Below are 21,261 nucleotides of genomic sequence, written 5' to 3'. Positions count from 1 at the left end.
TAAGCAACATTTTGTTTTCATACATACAATTCCTCATTTCATTGACCTGACTGACTTGTTTCTAACTGATTTTTTAAAAATACTTTGATTGTCAAAACTTGTGTGAGGGATTCAAATGTACATGCACTGTTAAAGTGGATTAGAGCTTTCTTCTGTCCTAGTGCAACAAATCTACTCTTGACAATAGCTGGGGTTTTTTGCAGTTTGGAAAGTGATGGGGAAATGCACTGAAAAGTGTGGGGAGAATGAATGCTGAATAGAAGGCATATAAATGCCCCACAAGCAAATCAGGAGGAATGCTCAATAAAGACCAGACATAGTCTAAGCTCTGTATAAGCTCAGTGCAAACAAATCAGGATGAATGGTCAATAAACAAGGTGTCTAGAGGAGCTCACAGGTAGCATAAAAACGATGCAGAATTTCGGTATTGTTTCTTTATGCAGCAACTACCCTAGGACTTCCCTTTCACTTGGATAAATAGGGGAGTCTGAAGTTAGCAGTAAATTAATTCAGAGTAGGAAGGTTTGATTTTTGTTTGTATGATGTAGGAAGTGAAGCAAGAGGAGACAAATGGCTCTGGAGGAGAACTTCCTGCTGGCAGCATGGGGCATGAAGAATGGAACACAAGTCAGCCTGGTAAGCTCATGCCATAGGTCTCTTGCTCAAGCCATTCAGATTTTCTGTTTACTAAGATGATTCCTTGCATAAATAAAGTGTGGCACTCCTTATTTACTCCTGTTCTCTGGAAGGTGGAGGCTAAACTGTATTGGGATGGAGTGGGTTTGGTTTAAAAGTTCCTGTTAGGCTAGTCAATCAAGAGTTCTTCTAGAGTCTTATGATCCAGTGGTGCATTTCAGAACGCTGCAGAGATTACAAAACACACAGAAACACCTGAAACCATAGAATAGATATTACTAGAAGTAGTCGTTGTTCTTATTTCCTACATTTATATCTAGCAGTTAAACCATTCAGGCAAGTGCGTGTATCTGTCTACACAACTTGGATTTTTTGCTTCATATAATATTTTTGTATGGCAGTCCCTGCGATTAGCTTACAACTGGAGGCGGGAGGCATTTAGCTAGAAAGTATTAGTAGTTTGGGTGCAGAGGAGAGATGGTGGTGATGCTGTTGGAGGCTATTGTAAGTCAATGTAAAAGAGCAGAAATGAAATACTTACCGTATTTTTCGCTCTATAACACGCACCCAACCATAACACGCACGTAGTTTTTAGAGGAGGAAAATCCGTAGGCATGCCACCCGTAGGCATTCCCTCCATAACACGCACAGACATTTCCCCTTACTTTTTAGGAGGAAAAAAGTGAGTGTTACGGTGCAAAAAATACGGTAAGTCTATTACATTTAAAGTTATTTAATCGATTGAATCGTTTCAATAAAGCAACAGTGTAATGCAGTTACATTGTTAGTGCTGAGTCTCCTAAGCCGTCCCTTTGCATTGATTGACCAGCGCATTGGGAGGCAGGAAGAGGTTTACTTCATACTGCACAAGTGGGGAGAATACGGCCTGCGTGCTTTTGCTGATGCTTCAGTAGAGAGAGGACCAAAGTCTTAATTAACGTAATGAAAACTAAACGTTCTAGGAGGGGTCCACCCATCTGCCCTCTGTCTGCCGCCTTGGGGAAAAGGGGAAGCTCAATATAGGAAGTGCTTTTCCTATATACTGCATCAGAAATGCAATCCACTCATGATTATAAAGGGTTGGCCAACATCCCATTAACTGAGTTGTCACATGATGGAGTAACATTATGCATAATGTGGAGGAAAACTAGATAGAAGTCTCCCCCCTCCAATCTCTCCTAATGCTAGAATCCTGGTGTCATCCAGTGAAGATGGATGCTGGGATATTCAAGGCAGAGAAAAGGAAGGGTTTTTTTTAATTACACACAGTGCATGGTTAAATTATGCAGTAAGTTAATGTTTGATGTTTTATTATGTTTCTGTATATGCTGGAAGCCGCCCAGAGTGGCTGGGGCAGGTGGGGTACAAATAATAAAATTATGATTATGACTATTAATTATGAAATTTGCTACCACAAGATGTAGTTAGTGATGGTCACCAAGATGGACAGCTTTAAAAGGGGACTAGACAAATTCATGAAGGTTAAGGCTATCAATGGCCACTTGTATGCCTCTGAATAACAGCTATTGGTAAACATGGTGGGGAGAACATTACAGATCACTTGCCCTGCTTGTGGGCTTCCTATGGTAAGAACGACGCTGGACTAGATGGGCCTTTGGTCTAATCCAGCAGCTGTTTTTCTTATATTCCCAGTGTCTGTAACCAGCAAGAGGGCAACTGCTGAATCAAAGTCAGAACATCATGCTTTTGGGTAACATACATCACTTGTCCTGCCCTCAATTACTGTGTCTTCAAAAGGCGGAAGTAGTTGAGGGTCATAAATGGCAATACAGTGGTACCTTGGGTTACAGATGCTTCAGGTTACAGACGCTTCAGGTTATAGACTCCACTAACCCAGAAATAGTACCTCGGGTTAAGAACTTTGCTTCAGGATGAGAACAGAAATCACACGGCAGCGGTGGGGCAGCGGTGGGAGGCCCCATTAGTGGTACCTCAGGTTAAGAACAGTTTCAGGTTAAGAAAGGACCTCCAGAATGAATTAAGTTCTTAACCTGAGGTACCACTGTATGTGTGGCAGGAGGGCAGCACCAAGAGAGGACAGGATAGGGGAACTCATTTTCCTGTTTTCTGAACCTTGCCCCTAAAATGTCTAAATGCCAATGAAGCTATTATTGCCTTGACCATTTAAATTTGGTCTGTGTCTTGCTGTTCTCAGTTTCCAGCGAGGAAAAGACAGAAGGTTGGACCTGGGCATCTTACCTTGAAGAACAGAAAGCCATTGCTGCCCCTCTAAATCTGTTCCAGGAAGTGAGTTAACAGTGTCCCTGTTTCTGTCATCTGTGGGTGTACGTAATCCCAGCAAATTCTAGGAACTGCAGTTCCATGAGAGGAATCTCTGTCAAAGAATTCTTAACACCATCTACTGACCACAGTTTGCAGGACCCTTTGTGAGAATCTGTAGCAGTTAGACTGATATAAAAATTGGGTGAATTAGGAATGTAAATATGGCCAAGTATGAGGAAGCCTCTTATTCCATTAGGAGTCAGTTTCTATATTCTGCTGCCTTCCACCCGTTTGTCATTGTTTCCAACTCAACAATTTAATCATGGATTCTGCTTTATTTTCCTTAAAAGTCTAATCATGCTTTCATGTGATTCTTCTCACTTCCATTTATTTTCAGGTTGTTGTTTTTCTGTTTGTTAGTTTTTGCTTTTCTGCCAGTGGAAAATCACATGGGAGAGTAATTCTAAAAAGTTGTTGAGGGAATAAAATGAATCTACAGTGTATTCTTTTCAAAGTATTACATGTTTTTTAAGTGATCCATAGTAGTTTAATGTATCCATTGGAAGCACTCTGTTTGAGATTAACCTGACTTGACCGTGTAGGCAGTGTTTTAGGATCAGTGAAGAGGCTTCATCACTTACTCCCCATTTTCATACTTTCCCCATCCTCCTGGGTGTTCTAGATAAACCAGTTTTCCACATTTTCAGCACACTTCATGCTAAGCCTGAGAGAATCTGATTCCTCTTCCCAGATGGAGAACAAAAGCTGTGTGTATGGCTGCTGCAGGGGTCTATTGACTAGTACCTGTGACATCACTCAAGGCATACACCTCTCTGGAGCTGCTTTGCACATGTTTTAATAAAGGCTGTGTTCATACATAAAGCATGGAGCATTAGGCAAATAGTGTGTGCCTGGTTTGGGCCTCAGTGTGGTGTAGTGGTTAAGAGCAGTAGACTCGTAATCTGGTGAACCGGGTTCAAGTCTCTGCTCCTCCACATGCAGCTGCTGGGTGACCTTGGGCTAGTCACCCTTCTTTGAAGTCTCTCAGCCCCACTCACCTCACAGAGTGTTTGTTGTGGGGGAGGAAGGGAAAGGAGAATGTTAGCCGCTTTGAGACTCCTTAGGGTAGTGATAAAGCGAGATATCAAATCCAAACTCTTCTTCTTATTCCTGCAAGGGGGAAACTAACTATGATCCTTGACTTAGTGCTGTGTCCAAACCCAGGGTTCATGCTTTGTTTCACTCCAACAAACCATGATTGGCCAATTCTTTATTATGGATAGGCCAATTTTGGTTTCTCTCGGTTCCTCATTTTTTCATTCTTAAGTTCAGTTCTCCACATGTCCTCATCAGTTTGCAGTTTGTTGTTGTTTTTAAGTTCTCATGAAAACCAACAGCATTTTAATGATAAGTTCTCCTAATAGACACATTTTTGTATGCTATTTTCCCCAATACACACATTTATTTGCAAACCGTTTCCCCCTTAATATAATGCAGAATTCCATTGGGTGAGCGGTGTAAAAGACAAGCAGCCCAGCAATGGCAATAAAACATTTTTTCACCTTTTCCTGTGGTTCGTTCCTTTTAGCACCAGTCGACCCCCCAGCACAAGAACGGTTTCAAGGTGGGGATGAAACTGGAGGGGATCGATCCTCAGCACCCTTCTATGTACTTCATTCTGACGGTGGCCGAGGTGAGATGGGTCTGTCCATTTGCGTTCTCTTGCATCTGAACTGCTGAAGGCCATGCATTGAGTAATGCGACCCACCGGCACATGGATTTCCACTTCTGTAATGGGACTTCCCTCCCATCTCCTTCCCCTGCATATGCCCTAAATTTGTTCTAGGAGGACCTGCATAGGGGGGGGGGGCAGGGGGCATTGCGCATGTTGAAATCCTTGTGCTGACAGGACATGTTAGTAGGATACCACCCATTGCCTCCCTCTGGGTTTCTTTCTGGCTATTCTAAATACAACCAGAGCACAGCACCATCAGATCTGTTTTATGAGTGTTTGCTGAAGTACAAGGCTTAAATAAGTCACAGATCTCCCTGAAATGGAGTTATCAGATCCTTGCAAAGGGTCTTGTAGAATCTCACTTCATGGAGCACTCCAAGGCTCTGGGTTCAAGCCAAACTTGCAGAGCAATTCAGAACCCCAAACCGCTGTACTGTAGGGGGTTTGGATGAGACAGAGGTGCCCTGCGTCAAATCTGCTGGGCTGGATTGGGATCTGCTGGTTGGGGCTTTGGCCACTGTGGATCTCCCAAGAGCACCCACCACAGGTAGGCAGAAGCTACTGCCAGTGGTATTCTGGCTGCTGGCGTTTGGAATATATCCTTGAAACATGCTCAAGCTGGGCTAGCCAAGGATCCACTGTATTCTGAGCTGGTCCAGCTACCAGAAGGTTGATGCAACAGGTCTGATCCTGACCTCTGCTGCACCTGCCTGGAGCTGGCATAGCAAAAAATACTGGAGTTTAATTCCCACCTGCCAACTGGAGCTGGCAGGGCTCTGAATGTGACAGTAGCTCTTCTGCTCTGTTTTTCATTTCGACATACCTATTTTTATTGATACTTATACAAAAGTCCATGCCCAATACAAAGTATCTTTGTATAATACACCGGAATAAAAATATACTTTTAAAATCTAATCTAAAAAAGAAAAGACAGGAGCAAAAAGAAGAGAAAAGGGAAAAGAAAAGAAAAAAGAGAGAGAAAATAAAATGGAAAATAAAATAAAATATTTTTTCAATCTTCGAATTCAGACATTACGAGTTCATTTTCTCTTTTACTCAAAAAGTCCAGGAAAAGTTTCCAATATTTAATAAATGTCAGTAATGATTTGTCTCTAATTAAACACGTTAACTTTGCCATCTTGGCTAAGTCCAATAACGTTATCAACCGTTCCATCATAGTAGGTAGGGCTGTATCTTTCCATCTTTGTGCATATAATAATCTTGCTGCTGTAATCATATATTGGGATGCTCTTCTCTGTTAAGCCCCATTGCTGCCTGCCAGGGGTTAGACTAGACCCACTGAACTTCGTATCCATCCCTATGTTGCAGGACCCATTTCATTAGACATTGTTAATTTGAGATACAAAGCAGATATGACCCAGTTAGAAATCAAATGTAAATGCTCACACTATTGTAGATTTTACACGCAGACTAGGAAATGTATGAACTATGATGTAAGCATCATTTACCTGTGCCAGATTCCTACCTCTCCGGAGGTAGAAAAATAACTGGTTGCTGAACCCAGCATGTCAGCACCAGCCCAGTAAGGGATGGAATCAACCAGTAAGTTTGGCTTATCCTATCCAGAAAGAGTTGCAGAATGAAAACTCATTCATTGAGATGGCATGTCCCCTTCTGTTGCTTTTCCTGCATGCAGGTATGTGGATACAGGATGCGCCTTCATTTTGATGGCTACTCTGAATGCCATGATTTCTGGCTGAACGCTGACTCCCCCAACATTCATCCTGCCGGCTGGTTTGAAAAAACAGGACACAAACTCCAGCCCCCAAAAGGTGAGTGAATTAGGGTGGTGCATCTGCAGGCACAGCTTTCAAGGAGAGCTTCCATCCTTGCTGCAGGAGAAATCTTAGCATCTCCCCAAGTGTGAAGATAGCCAAGCAAGAGTGGCTGCCAGCATGTGGGAACCTGAATCACAGCCCTATTTGCATAACCGAGTTGTGTAAATTGCACCATAGGTAAATTGGATTGGGAGAGGGGCCTCAGTAGCTTTCAAAGTGCGGGTGGGGAAAACGTGGCTTTCAAGATGCTATGGTGGTTGCTCTTTCTATCCAGCCTTTTTCCCTGATAGGGACTCAAGGTGGCTTAAAACTAAAATAGCAACAGCTGGAGACATAGGGGAAAAAACCCCAGTTAAACATTAATGGTGCTGGCTGGGGCTGATGGGGATTAGAGTCCATTAATGTGTGGGGGGCCACAGGTTCCCCATCAGTGACTTAAGGAAACATTCACACTGTGCGTCTAAAGCACCATGGTAGAAATTTAAACATGCATGGCTCCCCCTAAAAAATCCTGGGAACTATAGTTTGTTAAGGGTGCTGTTTCCCCTACAGAGCTACAATTCGCAGAATGAAAAGGGATTGATTGTTAAAATGCTCTGGGAATTGTAGCTCTGGGAGGTGACGTGGAGTCTCCCAACAACCCTTGGCACCCTCAATAAACTACAGCTCCCATAATTGTTTGGGGGTGGGAATCATGACTGCTTAAAGTGCTACCACAGCGCTTTAAATGTATGGTGTGAATGTGGCCTTAAAGTATCTCAGTGCCACCCCAAAAGAAGCTGACATTTGAGGAAGCTGAGAAGCACCACCTCTGTTCACTTGTTTTTGTAGGTCAAAGAAGGAGGTGTGACCGCCCACTGAAATGCTTCTTTTCCCCTCGTTTTTTAATTTTAGGGTGTCTAGGTTACAAGGAAGAAGATTTCAACTGGGCCAACTATCTGAGGATAACCAAAGCTCAGGCTGCTCCAAAGCACCTCTTTTTCACTCCAGACAGTGTGAGTAGCTGTGATGGCTTATGAATGCTCTTCGCAAGAAGTACCTCTGCTCACTCAGAGAGAGAGAGATATATTGTTGTTTAGTTGTGTCCGACTCTTTGTGACCCCATGGACCAGAGCACGCCAGGCACTCCTGTTTTCCACTGCCTCCCGCAGTTTGGTCAAACTCATGCTGGTAGCTTCGAGAACAGTATCCAACCATCTCGTCCTCTGATGTCCCCTTCTCCTTGTGCCCTCCATCTTTCCCAACATCAGGGTCTTTTCCAGGGGAGATATATATATACAGTCTTTATTTTACATATGTACAAGCAGCGCATTACAATCATGTATCTGAATCCTCCAGCTCAGATTCTGGGAGTGGCTTACACTGGCTTCTTCTCCAACAGAAAAAGCAGGGAAGTTTCACGTGATGCTTCTCCCCCCCCCTCCTCTTTAACGCTCTCCTTTCCCTGGCAGACGGAATAGGCATTGTCTCACTGTCTGTGCCAGAACTTCCTGTGTGGTGCTGAGGCTCTGGTTCAACATCTGAGAGCCGTCCCGCCTCCTGGTTCTCCCCTCCTTCCTCAATCGCCACTTCCTGCCCACCTCCCTCTGCCTGTTCCTGCTCCTCCTCCATTCTCTGGCAATGCCATCACAGTAGCTGAACCCTTCGCCTACAAACTAACCCCATTCTCTGTGCGCTGGAAATTGTGGCAAGGGAAATATTTCTGCATACAACGACACACAAAAGAACCTAGCCTCCACCATTAGTGTGGCCTCAGGATTGGAAAGGTTCAGAGGAGTAAGTTTAGTATTGATGCACGTGCAAGATCCCACCAGACTGTCAGTATTTTCAGCATACTGGAAATTAAGGTTTCTGCAGTTAAAGTAGATTAAGGCCCTATTGCAGCAAGTCCCCTCTCCTTTTAAAACAACAGCACTTGGAAAGTGACAGGGATATGTCTTGAAAAGTGTGGAATGCAGGAATGGGTAACAGGAAGACGTGTCAACACTCCTCATGCAGATCAGGATGAATGGAGGATGAATGCTCATCGTCATTATAAGCATCCCACAAACAAATTAGAGCAAATACTCAATAAACACTAGATATCATCTGATCTCCACAAAAGTTTTGTGTAAGGAAACCAGAAGAACTGCTCAGTAAACAGGTTGTCTGGAGGAGCCCATAGTAAAAATAAGGCTGTCAACAGAATAAAGAATTGAATTGGATTAATACTGTGGCCTTCCACAGATTGATTACTTGATGGAATTTAAATAAATTACCAATACTGCATTATAGCTGTTTGTTGTTTTTGTAGTTGATGCCCCAAAGGAAGTGCAAGATAGGCGCACCATCAGCTCCACCCACATGTTCGTGCGATTCACACATCACCGCTACACCTCAGGATTGCAGCACATGGTGCATGTATGAAAAGGGCCCATTTTCTTTCTTTCTTCTGTTTCCTCAGAACGCTGCTCCTACAGGGTTCCAAGTGGGTATGAAGCTTGAAGCAGTGGACCGCATGAATCCTTCTTTGATATGCGTTGCCACAGTGACAGATGTGGTGGACAATCGCTTTTTGGTGCACTTTGACAACTGGGATGACACATATGACTACTGGTAGGTGGGAGAGGAGTAGAAAGATGTTATAAAGGAATATGTAAAAATGGATTGTTAACAAGTGATAATCTAAAGCTATAATATATTAAGATAAAAGATTAAGATAAAATCAAAGAGGGAAAGGATTTGCTGAATTAACTAATTGAACTGGAATACAAGAAAGGGAGGTGTGAGGAGGTCAGGGAAACAAGCAAATGAAAGATAAGATATGGAAAGACTGATCTGTTTTTAACTGTTTTTACTTTGTATTTTCTTTTTCTTTTTATTCTTTTTCTTATTTTTGTAATATGTTGAAATTTTAATAAATATCTTTTAAAAAGAGAGAGAGAGAGAGGAGTAGAAAGATTGCATAGAAAAAGCAGTCTTAGGCTGAGCTGTAGGTGTATCTTGCTTGAGAAAAGCCTTTCAAAATTTCAAGGAACGTTAACATGAAATTGTCATGAGAGTTATAATTGCACACCTCTCATTGAGCCACGCTCTCTGTTCCATCAAGTCTACTGTCTTGGAGCACCATTTTGTATTTTACTGGAATCTTGGTTGTAACAGTTCAGAAATGGAACCAAGTTTATTAGTATTATTATTTACAAAGATTAGTCACATTTTTTCCATACTCAGCTGTTACATGGTAACTTGTACAAAGTTACTGTTTGCAGTAACTTTTTCTTTTTGTACTTACTCAATTTCTGTGCAACTTCCCTGTCCGAAACATTATTGATCCTGTGTTAGGGTATTTGGGCATTAATTAGTTGATTAAGGAGAGAGGGAGCCATTAAAGATGGTTTGGCAGCATCTGATGAACTCTTTTAAAAGAGGTGGTCTGTTGTTGTTTAATCGTTTAGTCGTGTCCGACTCTTCGTGACCCCATGGACCACAGCACGCCAGCCACTCCTGTCTTCCACTGCCTCCCGCAGTTTGGTCAAATTCATGCAACCTGGGTTGTGGCGCAGAGACATGGAGCTACCCCTCTGCCCCCAGCTTTCGTGTAGATTTGGTGGATAGAGGTGAGGTCAGGGTGCCATGAGTGCACCAGCATAGTCCAAAACTCACTGCCACCCTGCCTAAGCAGCGTTGTGGTCTAAACCACTAAACCTCTTGGGCTTGCCAATTTGAAGGTTGGCGGTTTGAATCTGCCCAGTGGGATGAGCTCCATTTGCTCTGTCCCAGCTTCTGCTTCTGCCAACCTAGCAGTTCTAAAGCATATCAGTGCAAGTAGATAAATGCTGCGATGGGAAGGTAAATGGCGTTTCTGTGCACCCTGGCACTCATCACGGTGTCCCGTTGCGCCAGAAGCGGTTTAGTCATGCTGGCCACATGACCCGGAAAGTTGTCTGTGGACAAACGCCAGCTCCCTTGGTCTGAAGTGAGATGAGTGCTGCACCATTGTTGGGAGGGCAGATCTGTGATTCCACCCCGCCACACAGCCAATGACTAGAAAGTATAATAAAATATATATTAAAGGTTATAAAGAGTACAAGTTAAATCAACATCAGCAAATAAACCTCCTTTAACATATATCCTCTTTGCTTGTTTTGTTGCAGGTGGTGAGGGAGTGGGCTTTTAAAAAGTTCCACTTTAGGGTCAATATTTTGGGCCTCTTTTTTAACAGCTGCCATCTTTCCAAATATATTGCCATTTTAGCAAGTGCATGTTGTGCTCAAGCTAAATAACTAATCTTATTTGCATTTTTGGATGGATGGATCTGTCATTCTCAGCTTTCTCGCTTTCTCCTTTTTCCCATCTTAAGTTCATTTCTCCGTATTTCTGTATCAATTTGCAATTTTTTAAAAAAGACAATGAAAATTCCCTGCCATTTCAGTGAGATTTCTCTGAATCAACTCTTTTCTGTATTTTTACATGTGTAATTACACGTGTAATTTTGCAAAGCGATTTCCCCACTATAATGTGTTTTTGTATCTTATTGTCACCAATATAGGCATTTATATGCACGCTTTACCCTAGGAGATATCCTGGTCTGTGACCGTAATAAAGTTCATTCATCTACCCTAGTAGATACATTTATGTACACACTACTTGGCTTGAGAACTGCATATCAAAATTTGGAAGAGTGTGCATTTTGAAGGATGACTGTGTTTCAGTTTGCATATTCTTTTGGAAAGTACATTTGGTATCTTTGCCTTTAAATGCAGATTTAATCAAATTTCTCCCCTGCCACTATTTGTATTGCAGGTGTGACCCCAGCAGTCCCTACATCCACCCAGTTGGTTGGTGTCAGGAACATGGGAAGCCCCTCACTCCTCCACAAGGTGAATACACAATTGTTGTCTGTTCTGCTTCTTACTGCAGCTGCTTCCACGCCACACAAGACATGCCCATTGGGCCATATTGCTTGGTACTGTTATCAATTGCAAGTTTTTAGTTTTTGACCACCTAGAAACTCACAGTAGCATTCACACAAACTACACATCCATGTGGACATGATCTCCACATCAGAAAAAGTGAAGCAGCTGAAAGTCTTTGTTGAAATGGATGTCAGTGCAGGATTTGCTGGAGCAGAGTCAGAATAATCTCTCAAAAATCCTATGATTAGTCAGTTCATGGCAGATTTTGAAGCAGGTGCCTTTGGGCTGGTGCCTGCGTTCCCATCAGTGTATTGCTTATTTTCAAAATTTCATTTAGAAATAGAGCAGAACTTCCGTAAATCAGTTGTAAAGCCTACCTTTGTATAGCATGGGCTGAAGGTCACGGGGTGGACAAACATTGCGGGGGAATCCACTTTATAGGTCAGTGATTTGCACATAGCTGATACTGACCATCTTTAGTTCCTGAGAGCTTATTGCAACTAGTGAAGGATTCTCTCTAGCAAAAGCCTGTCATCTGGCAGACCCTTTCATTTCCAGACTACCCTGATCCTGAGAACTTCAGCTGGGAAAAATACTTGGCGGAAACAGGTGCTTCTGCGGTGCCAACTTGGGCCTTTAAGGTGGTGAGTAGTCTCTACCATATACAGTGGTGCCTCGCAAGACGAAATTAATTCGTTCTGCGAGTTCTTTCGTTGAGCGAGTTTTTTCGTCTTGCGAAGCACCACTGCAGTTAAACACTAACAACGGCGGGGAGGGGCGGGGAGAAGCAGGGTAGCTGCCGCAGCCGGTAGCTCGGACTCACCCGCGCCTTGTGGCCACTGCGCGACGCGGCTGCTGGAGGGCGGCGGGGCTCAGGAGCGCGACTCTGGCTGCAATGCTGGCTGCTGGCAGCTCTCTGAGAGGAGCGCGCGAGGGCGGTGGGCAGCAGCGCGAGGCAGCCGGAAGGTTGGCTGGCAGCCGGAAGGTGGGAGGGAGCCGGAGGAGCGGGGAAGCGAGTGTGCGTGCGTGCATGCAGTGACCGTCGCCATGACAGGAGAGGCAGGGCTGTTTTGTCTAGCGAAGCAAGCCCTTAGGAAAATCCATCTTGCGAATCACCTCAGAAAACGAAAAACCCTTTCGTCTAGCGAGTTTTTCGTCTTCCGAGGCATTCGTCTTGCGGGGTACCACTGTATAAGCAAACATTTCCAGGAAGGGTTGTGGCAATGGTGGTGAATTGGTACAGGCAAGGAATCTGACCTTGATGCATGTCCCGTGCAAATGCTCACAATGCAACTTTACATGAAGGATAGGGCTATCAGTGACTACGACTCATGATGGGTCTGTTACCTCCAGTATTGGAAGCAGTATGCCTCAATATCAGTTGCTAAAGATCCCAAGCAGGAGAGTGCTATTGGGCTCATGTCTTGCCTGTGAGTTTCCAATAAGCATTTGATTGGCTAGTGTGGGAGTCTAATCCAGCTGGGTTGAATTCAGGTTGAATTTTAGCAATCTGCAAGGCTTCACACTCTTGCCAAACTAGTAAACTCTCCAAGTCCATCACTCTGCAGATATGGATGGATAGATACCTGTTCTAACCACCCCATTCTCTTCCCTCTCCAGAGGCAGCCCCACGGCTTCCTGATCAACATGAGGTTGGAGGCAGTGGACCGAAGAACTCCCTCCCTGATCCGAGCAGCCTGTGTGGAGGATGTAGAAGACTACAGGGTAAAGGTGGGTTTCTTTCTTGCTCAGTGCTTATACCTTATTAGTGAATCACTGAAATATAGGGCCAGTTGTTAATAGGGGTGGTTGGCCTACATTGGAAGCAAGAGCAAATCTTCTGATATAACATTGAAGAAGCAGCCCTGGATACATGTGTGTCTCAGAACATGCTTGTTGCCTTCCTCCATGCTAGTTTAATGCTCAGGAGATGGATTTCTAAATCTAATGGCAACCTGTTGATTTGTGCCCTACAGATCCATTTTGATGGCTGGAGCCATATCTACGATTTCTGGATAGACTCGGACCACCCAGACATTCACCCAGTGGGGTGGTGCTCAAAAACGGGGCATCCACTGCAGCCTCCGCTCAGTAAGGACAAATATTGTGCATGGTGCAAGTGTTCGCTGCAGCTCTGTTTAGCATATAGCAGCAGTAGCAAACTCAGGTCCCCAAGGCCTGGTTCACACATCAATTTTAAACCACAGTTTAAAGTGTGTTGGTCACACTGTTAAAAACAGTGGGCACTTCTCCTCTGGTCTCACTGCTGCCGCACTGCTGGGAGTTAAGCCATGGTTTGGCTTAGCGTTACATCCAAAGGCAGACTTTTGGTTTGTGTCTTCCCAACAAGCTAGGAGTGGTAAGCCGATAACAGACCATGGTTATAGCTCTTGGTTTGGAGAGAAGCAAAGCATGCACCCAGTTTTGAATATAATGCTAAACCAATGGTTTAGCTCCAGCAGTGGGTCAGGAGCAGGGAAAGTGGGAGGTAATTTTCGGACTGCACATTTCCTCTTTCATGCAATCCATAGCATGCATTCACCTTTAAGCCACAGTTGAGCTATGGTTTAAAGTGGTGCTTGAAGGACGCCTACGAACGTCTTGGTGGTTGTCCAGGGTTTCAGACTGGGCATTCCTAATCCTATGTGGAGATGCTGCGGATTGAACCAGGGACCTTTCTGAATGCAAAGCACATGTCCTTCCCCTAGAAATCTTAATCTGGATCATTTTCCTCCCCTTCTTGTGCAGGGCCAAAGGAGCCTGTCTCTTCTGCCAATGGGAGCTGCCCAACTTTGGCCTGTAAGACCCTGCCCACCACCAAGAGTTCCAAATACAGCTTTCACAGGTGAGCTCTTGCCATAAGGTACAGAGGGAACTTGTTGCTGAGTCTACTGCTGTAGGCTGCATTCCCCCAGGTTCCCACTGCCCATAACCAAGGAAGCAAGTACTGTGGTGGCCCATGCAGCTTACCTGGAATATGGGTTGTCAGTGTAAGTTAATTGTGCTGTACCTGCACAACTTGTGGCTCACCAAGACTGTATCCACCAGCTATGTGTGGATCAACAAACTTCTGTCGTTGCTGGGCTGTCACAGATTGGAAAAGCATGTGGGGCTATCAAGCCCTGGCAAGGTACAGTACATGGTTGTTGGGTTGCATTTGGCTTGATAGATCAGAGGTTGGACGCAGTTGTGCCTTATGTGGCATCTGCCCCTATATGTGACAGCTGTCAGTCATACTCAGAACTAAGCACTCCTTTCTGCTTCCTCTGTTCTCCAGGAAGTGTCCAACCCCCGGTTGTGATGGCTCAGGTCATGTGACTGGGAGATTTACAGCACATTACTGCATCTCAGGGTGCCCCCTGGCAGAGAAGAACCAGGGAAGAATGAAGGCAGATCTCTCAGATACAGAAAACTCCGTCCGAAAGAGGAACTTGATCGGCTTTTCTCAGAGGAAGAAATCACGGCACCATGGAAGGTAAGAAGGCAGCTGGCCCTGGTGATACACTTGGACTTCCACACTGAGATTAGTATATTATCACACCCAAGTGAAACATTTTCTGAAGTGAAGGACATGATGCAGGAGTTGATAATGCAGGTGAGCTGCAAGCAAGCTGCCGGCCAGCCCTGTGGAGCCTCCTTTTATTGACACAAATATGCAAACCCAGGCAGGTACATTTTGGGCTGTGACCTTTATACATCTTCCAGTCCCGAGATCGTGGGGTGGTACAAAGTTATTTTGGCACCTGTTTCCACCGCGTCATTTTCTCCTTGCATAGTGTATGACGAAGGAGACAAAAAGGTCTCGAGAGACAAAGGTTACAGACAGGGCACGGCAGACTACTGAGACCGCAAATTGTTAGACAGAGGGCATGATGTTCAGACAGCTGTGGCTTTGTCTGTGGGGGGGAGTGTGCCCCACACCCTAAGGTCATGCAGGCAGGCAGGCTGAGGCTGCCTGCGGGTGGGGAGTGTGCTCCTACAGTTTTTCTCTTCTTTGCTCTGTGGATGCTCCATAGAGCTTAGCCGTTTTATATTACCCCTCCATATCTATAGCAAGTTTGGGGAACCTCTGGTGCACAAACTGAAGGCAAGCCCCCACTCCACACTTCTCTGTCTGGACCATGTTGTTCTCCAGGCCATGCCCCCTACTAGCCCTGTTTTACACCCTCCTTGCCCCCCCCCCCCAGGTAGAATGTGTCCTTGAACTCTTATAACGCTTGTTGCTTGCTTCTTGGGAGGCTAGAGATGGGTGTGCAATTGTGTGTAGAAACCAGCCTACTGCCCTGCTTCAGGGTGGAACTCAACATAGTGCTAAAAGGCTTGTTCCCATCAGCACAAGATTTCTCTCCCCCCCCCCCCAATGCTGTTCTGTGGGTTCTTTCAACCCTTCAGAGTGGATTTGGGGGAGGTGTTGGGGAGGAAAGATGGGGAGGAGCCCCATTGCACTAGCTTCTGCTAATGGAACTGAATCCAGCCCTATATCTGCAGCGAGACGCACTGTCCTTTCATGTTGAAGGAGCAAGTTTGCCCCCATTCCCTTCCATTACCGTGATAATCCTCAATGTGAACAAGATGCGTTAAGGAAATGCCTGGACCAGGCTTAGGCAAACTCGGCCCTCCAGAAAACATCTGGAGGGCCGAGTTTGGCTATGCCTGGCCTGGACATACAGAGACCTGGTTCAGACAATTCTCCCCTGACCTTAAAAAGATGTGTGAACCAGGTTTCAGTAAATGGGATTTACCATAACTTGTCATCTTTCAGTCCATGCACTGTGGATTTTGAAGATGAAGTTTGTTTTATTTCTCCAGGGGACGACCTCCGAAATACCGGAAAATCCAGCAGGAAGACTTCCAAAGTAAGTTATCTCTGGCTGTGTTTCTCTAGCAAGCAAAGAAAGAGCTCCTCCTATAAGTGTGTGTTAAAAGGTGGACAGACAATACAACAGGGGCTCTTTTTATATTCTAAACAAATGGACAAAATGTACTTTATATATAAAAATTGCAGTTTAAATTAGAAACAACACACCTAAGACATACATTTTAAATATGATTTTTATTTTATATTTTTAGCAGTATCTTTGTTAAGATATGGACAGATGCTTCCCGCATTAATGCATGTTTATGCTGTTTAGATTTCTGTGCGTATCACCAGTGACTAAAATCTTCCTAAAATGGAATGTGAGAAGGGTTAAGATGCTATTGGGATACTTCTTGGACTTCTGTAAGCCAGAAGCTTGCACCCACATGTCTGCAAGCCACCTCTCCCTTAGCCCTTTGCACTGCATCCTTTTCAGCGCTAAAAGCTGTGAACCTGGGCAGTTTCCAGGAAAGCTTCTCCCAACAGCCAGCTGGTGATTCCTGATAGGTTCATTATGTCCTACTTCATATGATTGTCTATGCCGGGGTTGGGGAACTTGTGGCCCTTCAGATGATGGTGGATGACTTCCTTCACCCCTGCCCATTAGCTGAACTGGCTGGGAATTATGGGAGCAAAAGTTAAACCATTTCTAGCCAGCCACATGCACATTTAGGTTGCAGTTTAAATAAGTGCCTATGCAGATACCTGACGGGTTGCAAATCGGCCTGGATGGATGGAGGAGAACCAGGAGGAAAATAAGAAGAAAGAAAGCCCAGCTGGGATGCAGTGATTCTGTGACACAGAGCACAGGCACTGGAAGGATTTAGCTTCACTCATTCACCGCTTCCATGGATTTATTTTGCAGCAAGCCTAGCTTTTAACACATGGGTTTGCTGCTGTGCTGTTAGGTCCTGCTTGGCCCTGAATCTCTTCCAGGCTTCACAAATCATTCAGACGTTATTATCCTAAGCTCCAAGAGAAGTAGAAAAGGAGCCTCTTTCTTTGCACGTTAGCCTGACTTGATGCTTTGAATGTCATTGCCAGCTATTTCTTCAGACAATATGCACCAGTCTCTCTTTATGTCAGCCTTGTCAGCGCACCCAGACCGTTCCCTCTCCCTCTGCTGGGAACAGCACTGTAAGCTCCTGCCTGGAGTGGCTGGGATCACAGCATCTACTGTAGCCAAGTGGACCATTGATGAGGTGAGCCATTCCTCTTGTCGTTATCATTACTGTTGATTGATTGGACCCCACTTTGTAAACAAAACATACACAAGATGCCTTATTTCACATCAGTATGTAGTACAAAGCAAAGTAAAAAATGCAGGCGCCCCACCCCCCAAAAAGACAAACAAAACGGAACAGGAATTTTAAGCATCACCAGAACACACAATAACATGAATTTTATACAAAGGCCAGATTAAATAAAACCATCTGGAATATTTGGGAGTTTGGGTTTGCTGTTGGTTTGGTTGTAAGTTGTTCTGGGTTGCCCTGGGCAAAAAACAGTGACTAACAAATTCAATAGATGGTAATAATAATACATAGGTTTTCTCTGAAAGGCAGTGGGGGCAGAGAGACAGAGAAATGGAAGTGCTTGTTTCCATTCCCTCAGTTATTTCATGTTCTGTCTTTTCTGCAAAGGTCTTCAGCTTCGTACAGACACTGACAGGTTGTGAGGACCAAGCGAAACTCTTCAAGGACGAGGTAAATTCCATTGGTATTTGGAGAACAATGCAGTAGTAGAACCATCAATTGTAGGCTGGTCCTGGAAGCCCATCTTGGCAACACCGCATCCTGTTTGGTCTATAGTTTCCTCTCTGTTCTATTTCCTCAGAGACAAAACCAAAAGAGATGGGATTGATTCAGTGTAGCTAACATTTTAAATATCTGATGTCTGAGAAGTGAATTCCATATTGTCATGTGTAAACGTATATAATAGCACCATGAAGATCACACTCAGGAGTTGTACAAACAGGCAAAACCACCAGGAGCCTTTTTCTGTTGGTCTGGCTGAGAGTTACATGGCAACCACCTTCCTGGAGACAAGGCCGCTCCCCTACCTTTCGTATCAAACGTGATTTAGTTTTGGCCCACAGCAAGCAGGAGAGGAAAGCTGGTCCAGAGACAGGATAGCAGGAGGCCCAGTGGCTCCTTCCACTATACAGTAAAACCTCCGTGAACATCCGCCTCGTCTAGCATCCATTCCGGTGAATGTCCACGGTAAACCCAGAAGTACCAGAATGGGTTACTTCCGGGTTTGCAAACTGCTCCATGCGTGCGCAGACATGGCGTTTTGCCCTGCATTCTTTTCAGCTAGTGGCCGGGGCTCCGGAATGTATCCCAGTCGCAAAACAAGGTACGACTGTATAGCTACAAAGCAATGAGTTTTATGAATTTAATTCGTATTGATCTTACTGATCTTTGTAAATTTACAACAAACTAAACAGAAATGACTGGCCTTTTAGAACTAGAGAGCAAAAGATGCTGCATGCAAGAAAATGTGGCCATTTCTGACTGCTAGGGGTTAACTTATTTATAAAAGTATTTTTACATGATCCAGAGTACAGTGGTACCTCGGGTTACAGACGCTTCGGGTTACGCTTTTTCAGGTTGCATACCGTGGAAAACCCGGAAGTACCGGAAAGGTTTACTTCTGGGTTTCACCGCTTTTGCATGCGCAGAAGCACCAAACCGTGTCACGCGTGTGCGCAGATGTGGCGCTGCAGCTTACGAACGCTGCGGACGTGCCTCCATCACGGATTACCTCCGCAACTCAAGGTTCCACTGTATCATTATACATTGTACAACTAGCTGAGTGGGGAAAAGAGGTTGAATGGCAACGGAATTGTGGCTCAGCTTTCAAAAAGAGTGGTACCATCATTGGGTTGACACCTGGCAAAAACCCAGCAAGAGGGGTTCGTTATTGGGGATCAGCAGTTGCTTAGCCACATTATGCATAGGTCTACAGAGTCACCTTTTCAAATGCTGAAAGGCCATCAATAGCGATGGGTGAATCTGTTAGCTTCATTTTCTCATTTTTTTCTAATCTTTCATTACACATTCCCACATCAGTTCACAATATTTTTCTTTTAAAAAAGGCAGCTTCGTGAAAATCCACTGTCCACAGTTCCAGCCTCATGTATGCATTTTTGCAAAGCACTTTCCCTGAGTATCGTGCATTTTTATGTTATTTTCACGAACATATGCATTTTTGTGCACACTCTACCCTAGTATATGTGTTTCTGTTCATGTTACGTGGTTGGAGAACTGCACTGCAAAATTTGGAGAGGTGCAGATTTTGAAGGGCATCTGTGTATTGTATTGGCAAGTGCAGATTAGGTGGATCTGCTTTAAATGTGAGCTGAATCAAATTTCTTCCCCATTCAAGGTCATTGACAATATTTTCAAATGTACCCATTGAATTTAGCTCAGTGTTGGTGCTTCAAAAGTATCCATTGGCTCCTGGCACACATCTGCTCTTTTTTGGGAAATCCAGCATGCAAACATAGACTGGCCAGTTCTTGGAAAAGTAGATAACACTTTGCCCACAATATTCCCTTCTCAAGTTTTGGATGCCAGCCATAACTATCAAACAGCTGAGGCAAGTCCTAGAGTCATTAGCTGTATTCATGGCCTGGTGGATCAGATTGGGATGAAGCTGCCTGGTCAGATGCTGGGATGTGATGCACTGTTACGAAAACTGCATTTTATTCCAGAGGAAGCATTGAGTGCAGATAGCTTGCAGTCTCAATCTCAAACCTTTTATTGGCATATCGACAGAATTCTGAAAGGTTCAGTACAATAAAATCACTCGGCAAAATCCAGCAGTGAAAACACTGTTGTAGAACATTTTTGCTTTGTGTATGCTTGCATGAGAGAGAAACAGGCACCTTCAACCATCTCTCTTTTCCTCCCCAGATGATTGATGGTGAGGCATTCCTTCTACTGACTCAGACTGACATCGTGAAGATCATGAGCGTCAAACTTGGACCAGCGCTTAAAATCTACAACGCCATCCTCATGTTCAAGAACGCTGATGATACCTTGAAGTGAACCACCCTTTGACTTTTCTGCCAAACTCTCTGTCTCGGCAGAGTAGAGACCTTCCCGGCTGCTGCAGCTGTAAAATCCTGCCAACTTGCTCTCTCTTTTGAGTCTTCGTCTTTGTTTACATGCCAAATCCATTCCCTGTCTGTCTTCCTTCAGCCAGCCTTTCCAAATACTGCCCTGATCCTGTCTAGCAGTGGAGCTCCAGCACTGACCTGCCCAGTTTCACAGACCCTGTTCTCCTGATGGTTTTAAAGGCACATGCAACAGGAATTTGGAGATTTGGTTTGCTATCGGGTTTAACCTGCCTTGAATTTAACTTACTCAGCTGCCCAGGTCCTTACATTATAAAGCGTGCCTGGATTCACATGATGCAGAAGAGGAAAATATCTACAAATGGACCACCGGCGTGATCGCCAAATGGCAGCACGCACTGGGAAGCACCTCTGATGTTTCAGGGCAAAAGTCAGTCTCTTTAATAATCAGGGATTCAATCGTGAACTTCACAAGGGGCAGAGTATCTACAATATATCCTGGGACTGGCTGAAGCACTAAGTAAGTGTTGGTCCTTCCAAGACAGGCTACAGGACTAAGTACATTATTGATGAAGGAATCCATCCTAACAATTCTGGAGTCATTTCTGCTGTTGCAAAAAAAAAAAAAAGGTGCTCAGAATTTATAGACTTACTTGTAATATTGCCATGCTACTCATGGAGGATGAGAGAAACAAAGAAGATCATGTAATAATGTTCCTTGGTTTAACTTCTGTTCCTTCTGCAAAGCGCACTTCAAGCAATTTTTCTTTTTAATATAAAAAAAATGTGTGGAGCAGAGTGTCACAGAAAACAAGCAAACTAGCAACATTAGTATTTTAAGCAAAAGCATTCTTCTGATCCATGGGAGGAGTGACTGCTCTTAGGGATAGCCAGCTAACGTCGTTCTGGCCTGGCAGGTGCTGTGTTGTATGAGAAAAAGAAAACAGATTCTGTACAATGCAGCAATTCTTAATTTCTTTGTTCTGGACGCATCAGCTGTGCCCCATCAA

General features: G+C 44.4%; 2 protein-coding genes across 8 annotated transcripts in view; one reads left to right on the top strand and one right to left on the bottom strand.

Annotated features, from left to right (window-relative positions):
* L3MBTL1 (L3MBTL histone methyl-lysine binding protein 1) overlaps window positions 1-20,967 on the top strand; it is a 41,507-nt gene extending 20,540 nt beyond the window's left edge. For 5 of the 6 annotated variants that reach the window (XM_083446850.1, XM_083446848.1, XM_083446849.1 and 2 more), the window contains 16 exons: window positions 549-636; window positions 2,813-2,904; window positions 4,469-4,573; window positions 6,273-6,408; window positions 7,309-7,409; window positions 8,858-9,009; window positions 11,197-11,273; window positions 11,868-11,953; window positions 12,930-13,040; window positions 13,286-13,400; window positions 14,058-14,154; window positions 14,587-14,784; window positions 16,119-16,165; window positions 17,212-17,369; window positions 17,811-17,873; window positions 20,088-20,967. In XM_083446850.1, the coding sequence (XP_083302976.1) occupies window positions 549-636; window positions 2,813-2,904; window positions 4,469-4,573; window positions 6,273-6,408; window positions 7,309-7,409; window positions 8,858-9,009; window positions 11,197-11,273; window positions 11,868-11,953; window positions 12,930-13,040; window positions 13,286-13,400; window positions 14,058-14,154; window positions 14,587-14,784; window positions 16,119-16,165; window positions 17,212-17,369; window positions 17,811-17,873; window positions 20,088-20,222 (1,761 nt within the window). In that variant the 3' untranslated portion in view covers window positions 20,223-20,967. The remainder of the gene's footprint in view (window positions 1-548; window positions 637-2,812; window positions 2,905-4,468; window positions 4,574-6,272; window positions 6,409-7,308; window positions 7,410-8,857; window positions 9,010-11,196; window positions 11,274-11,867; window positions 11,954-12,929; window positions 13,041-13,285; window positions 13,401-14,057; window positions 14,155-14,586; window positions 14,785-16,118; window positions 16,166-17,211; window positions 17,370-17,810; window positions 17,874-20,087) is intronic. The other variant, XM_083446852.1, reaches the window with a different exon arrangement.
* The window catches only part of LOC310680353 (uncharacterized protein), a 339,545-nt gene that overhangs the window by 202,374 nt on the left and 115,910 nt on the right, over window positions 1-21,261 (bottom strand). The window lies entirely within an intron of this gene.

Source organism: Podarcis tiliguerta (assembly GCF_965153285.1).
Source record: "Podarcis tiliguerta genome assembly, chromosome: 6".
In the NCBI taxonomy this organism is placed as follows: Eukaryota; Metazoa; Chordata; class Lepidosauria; order Squamata; family Lacertidae; genus Podarcis; species Podarcis tiliguerta.
The sequence above is the reverse complement of the archived record's forward strand: the minus strand, read 5'-3'. Positions and strand labels throughout refer to the sequence as shown.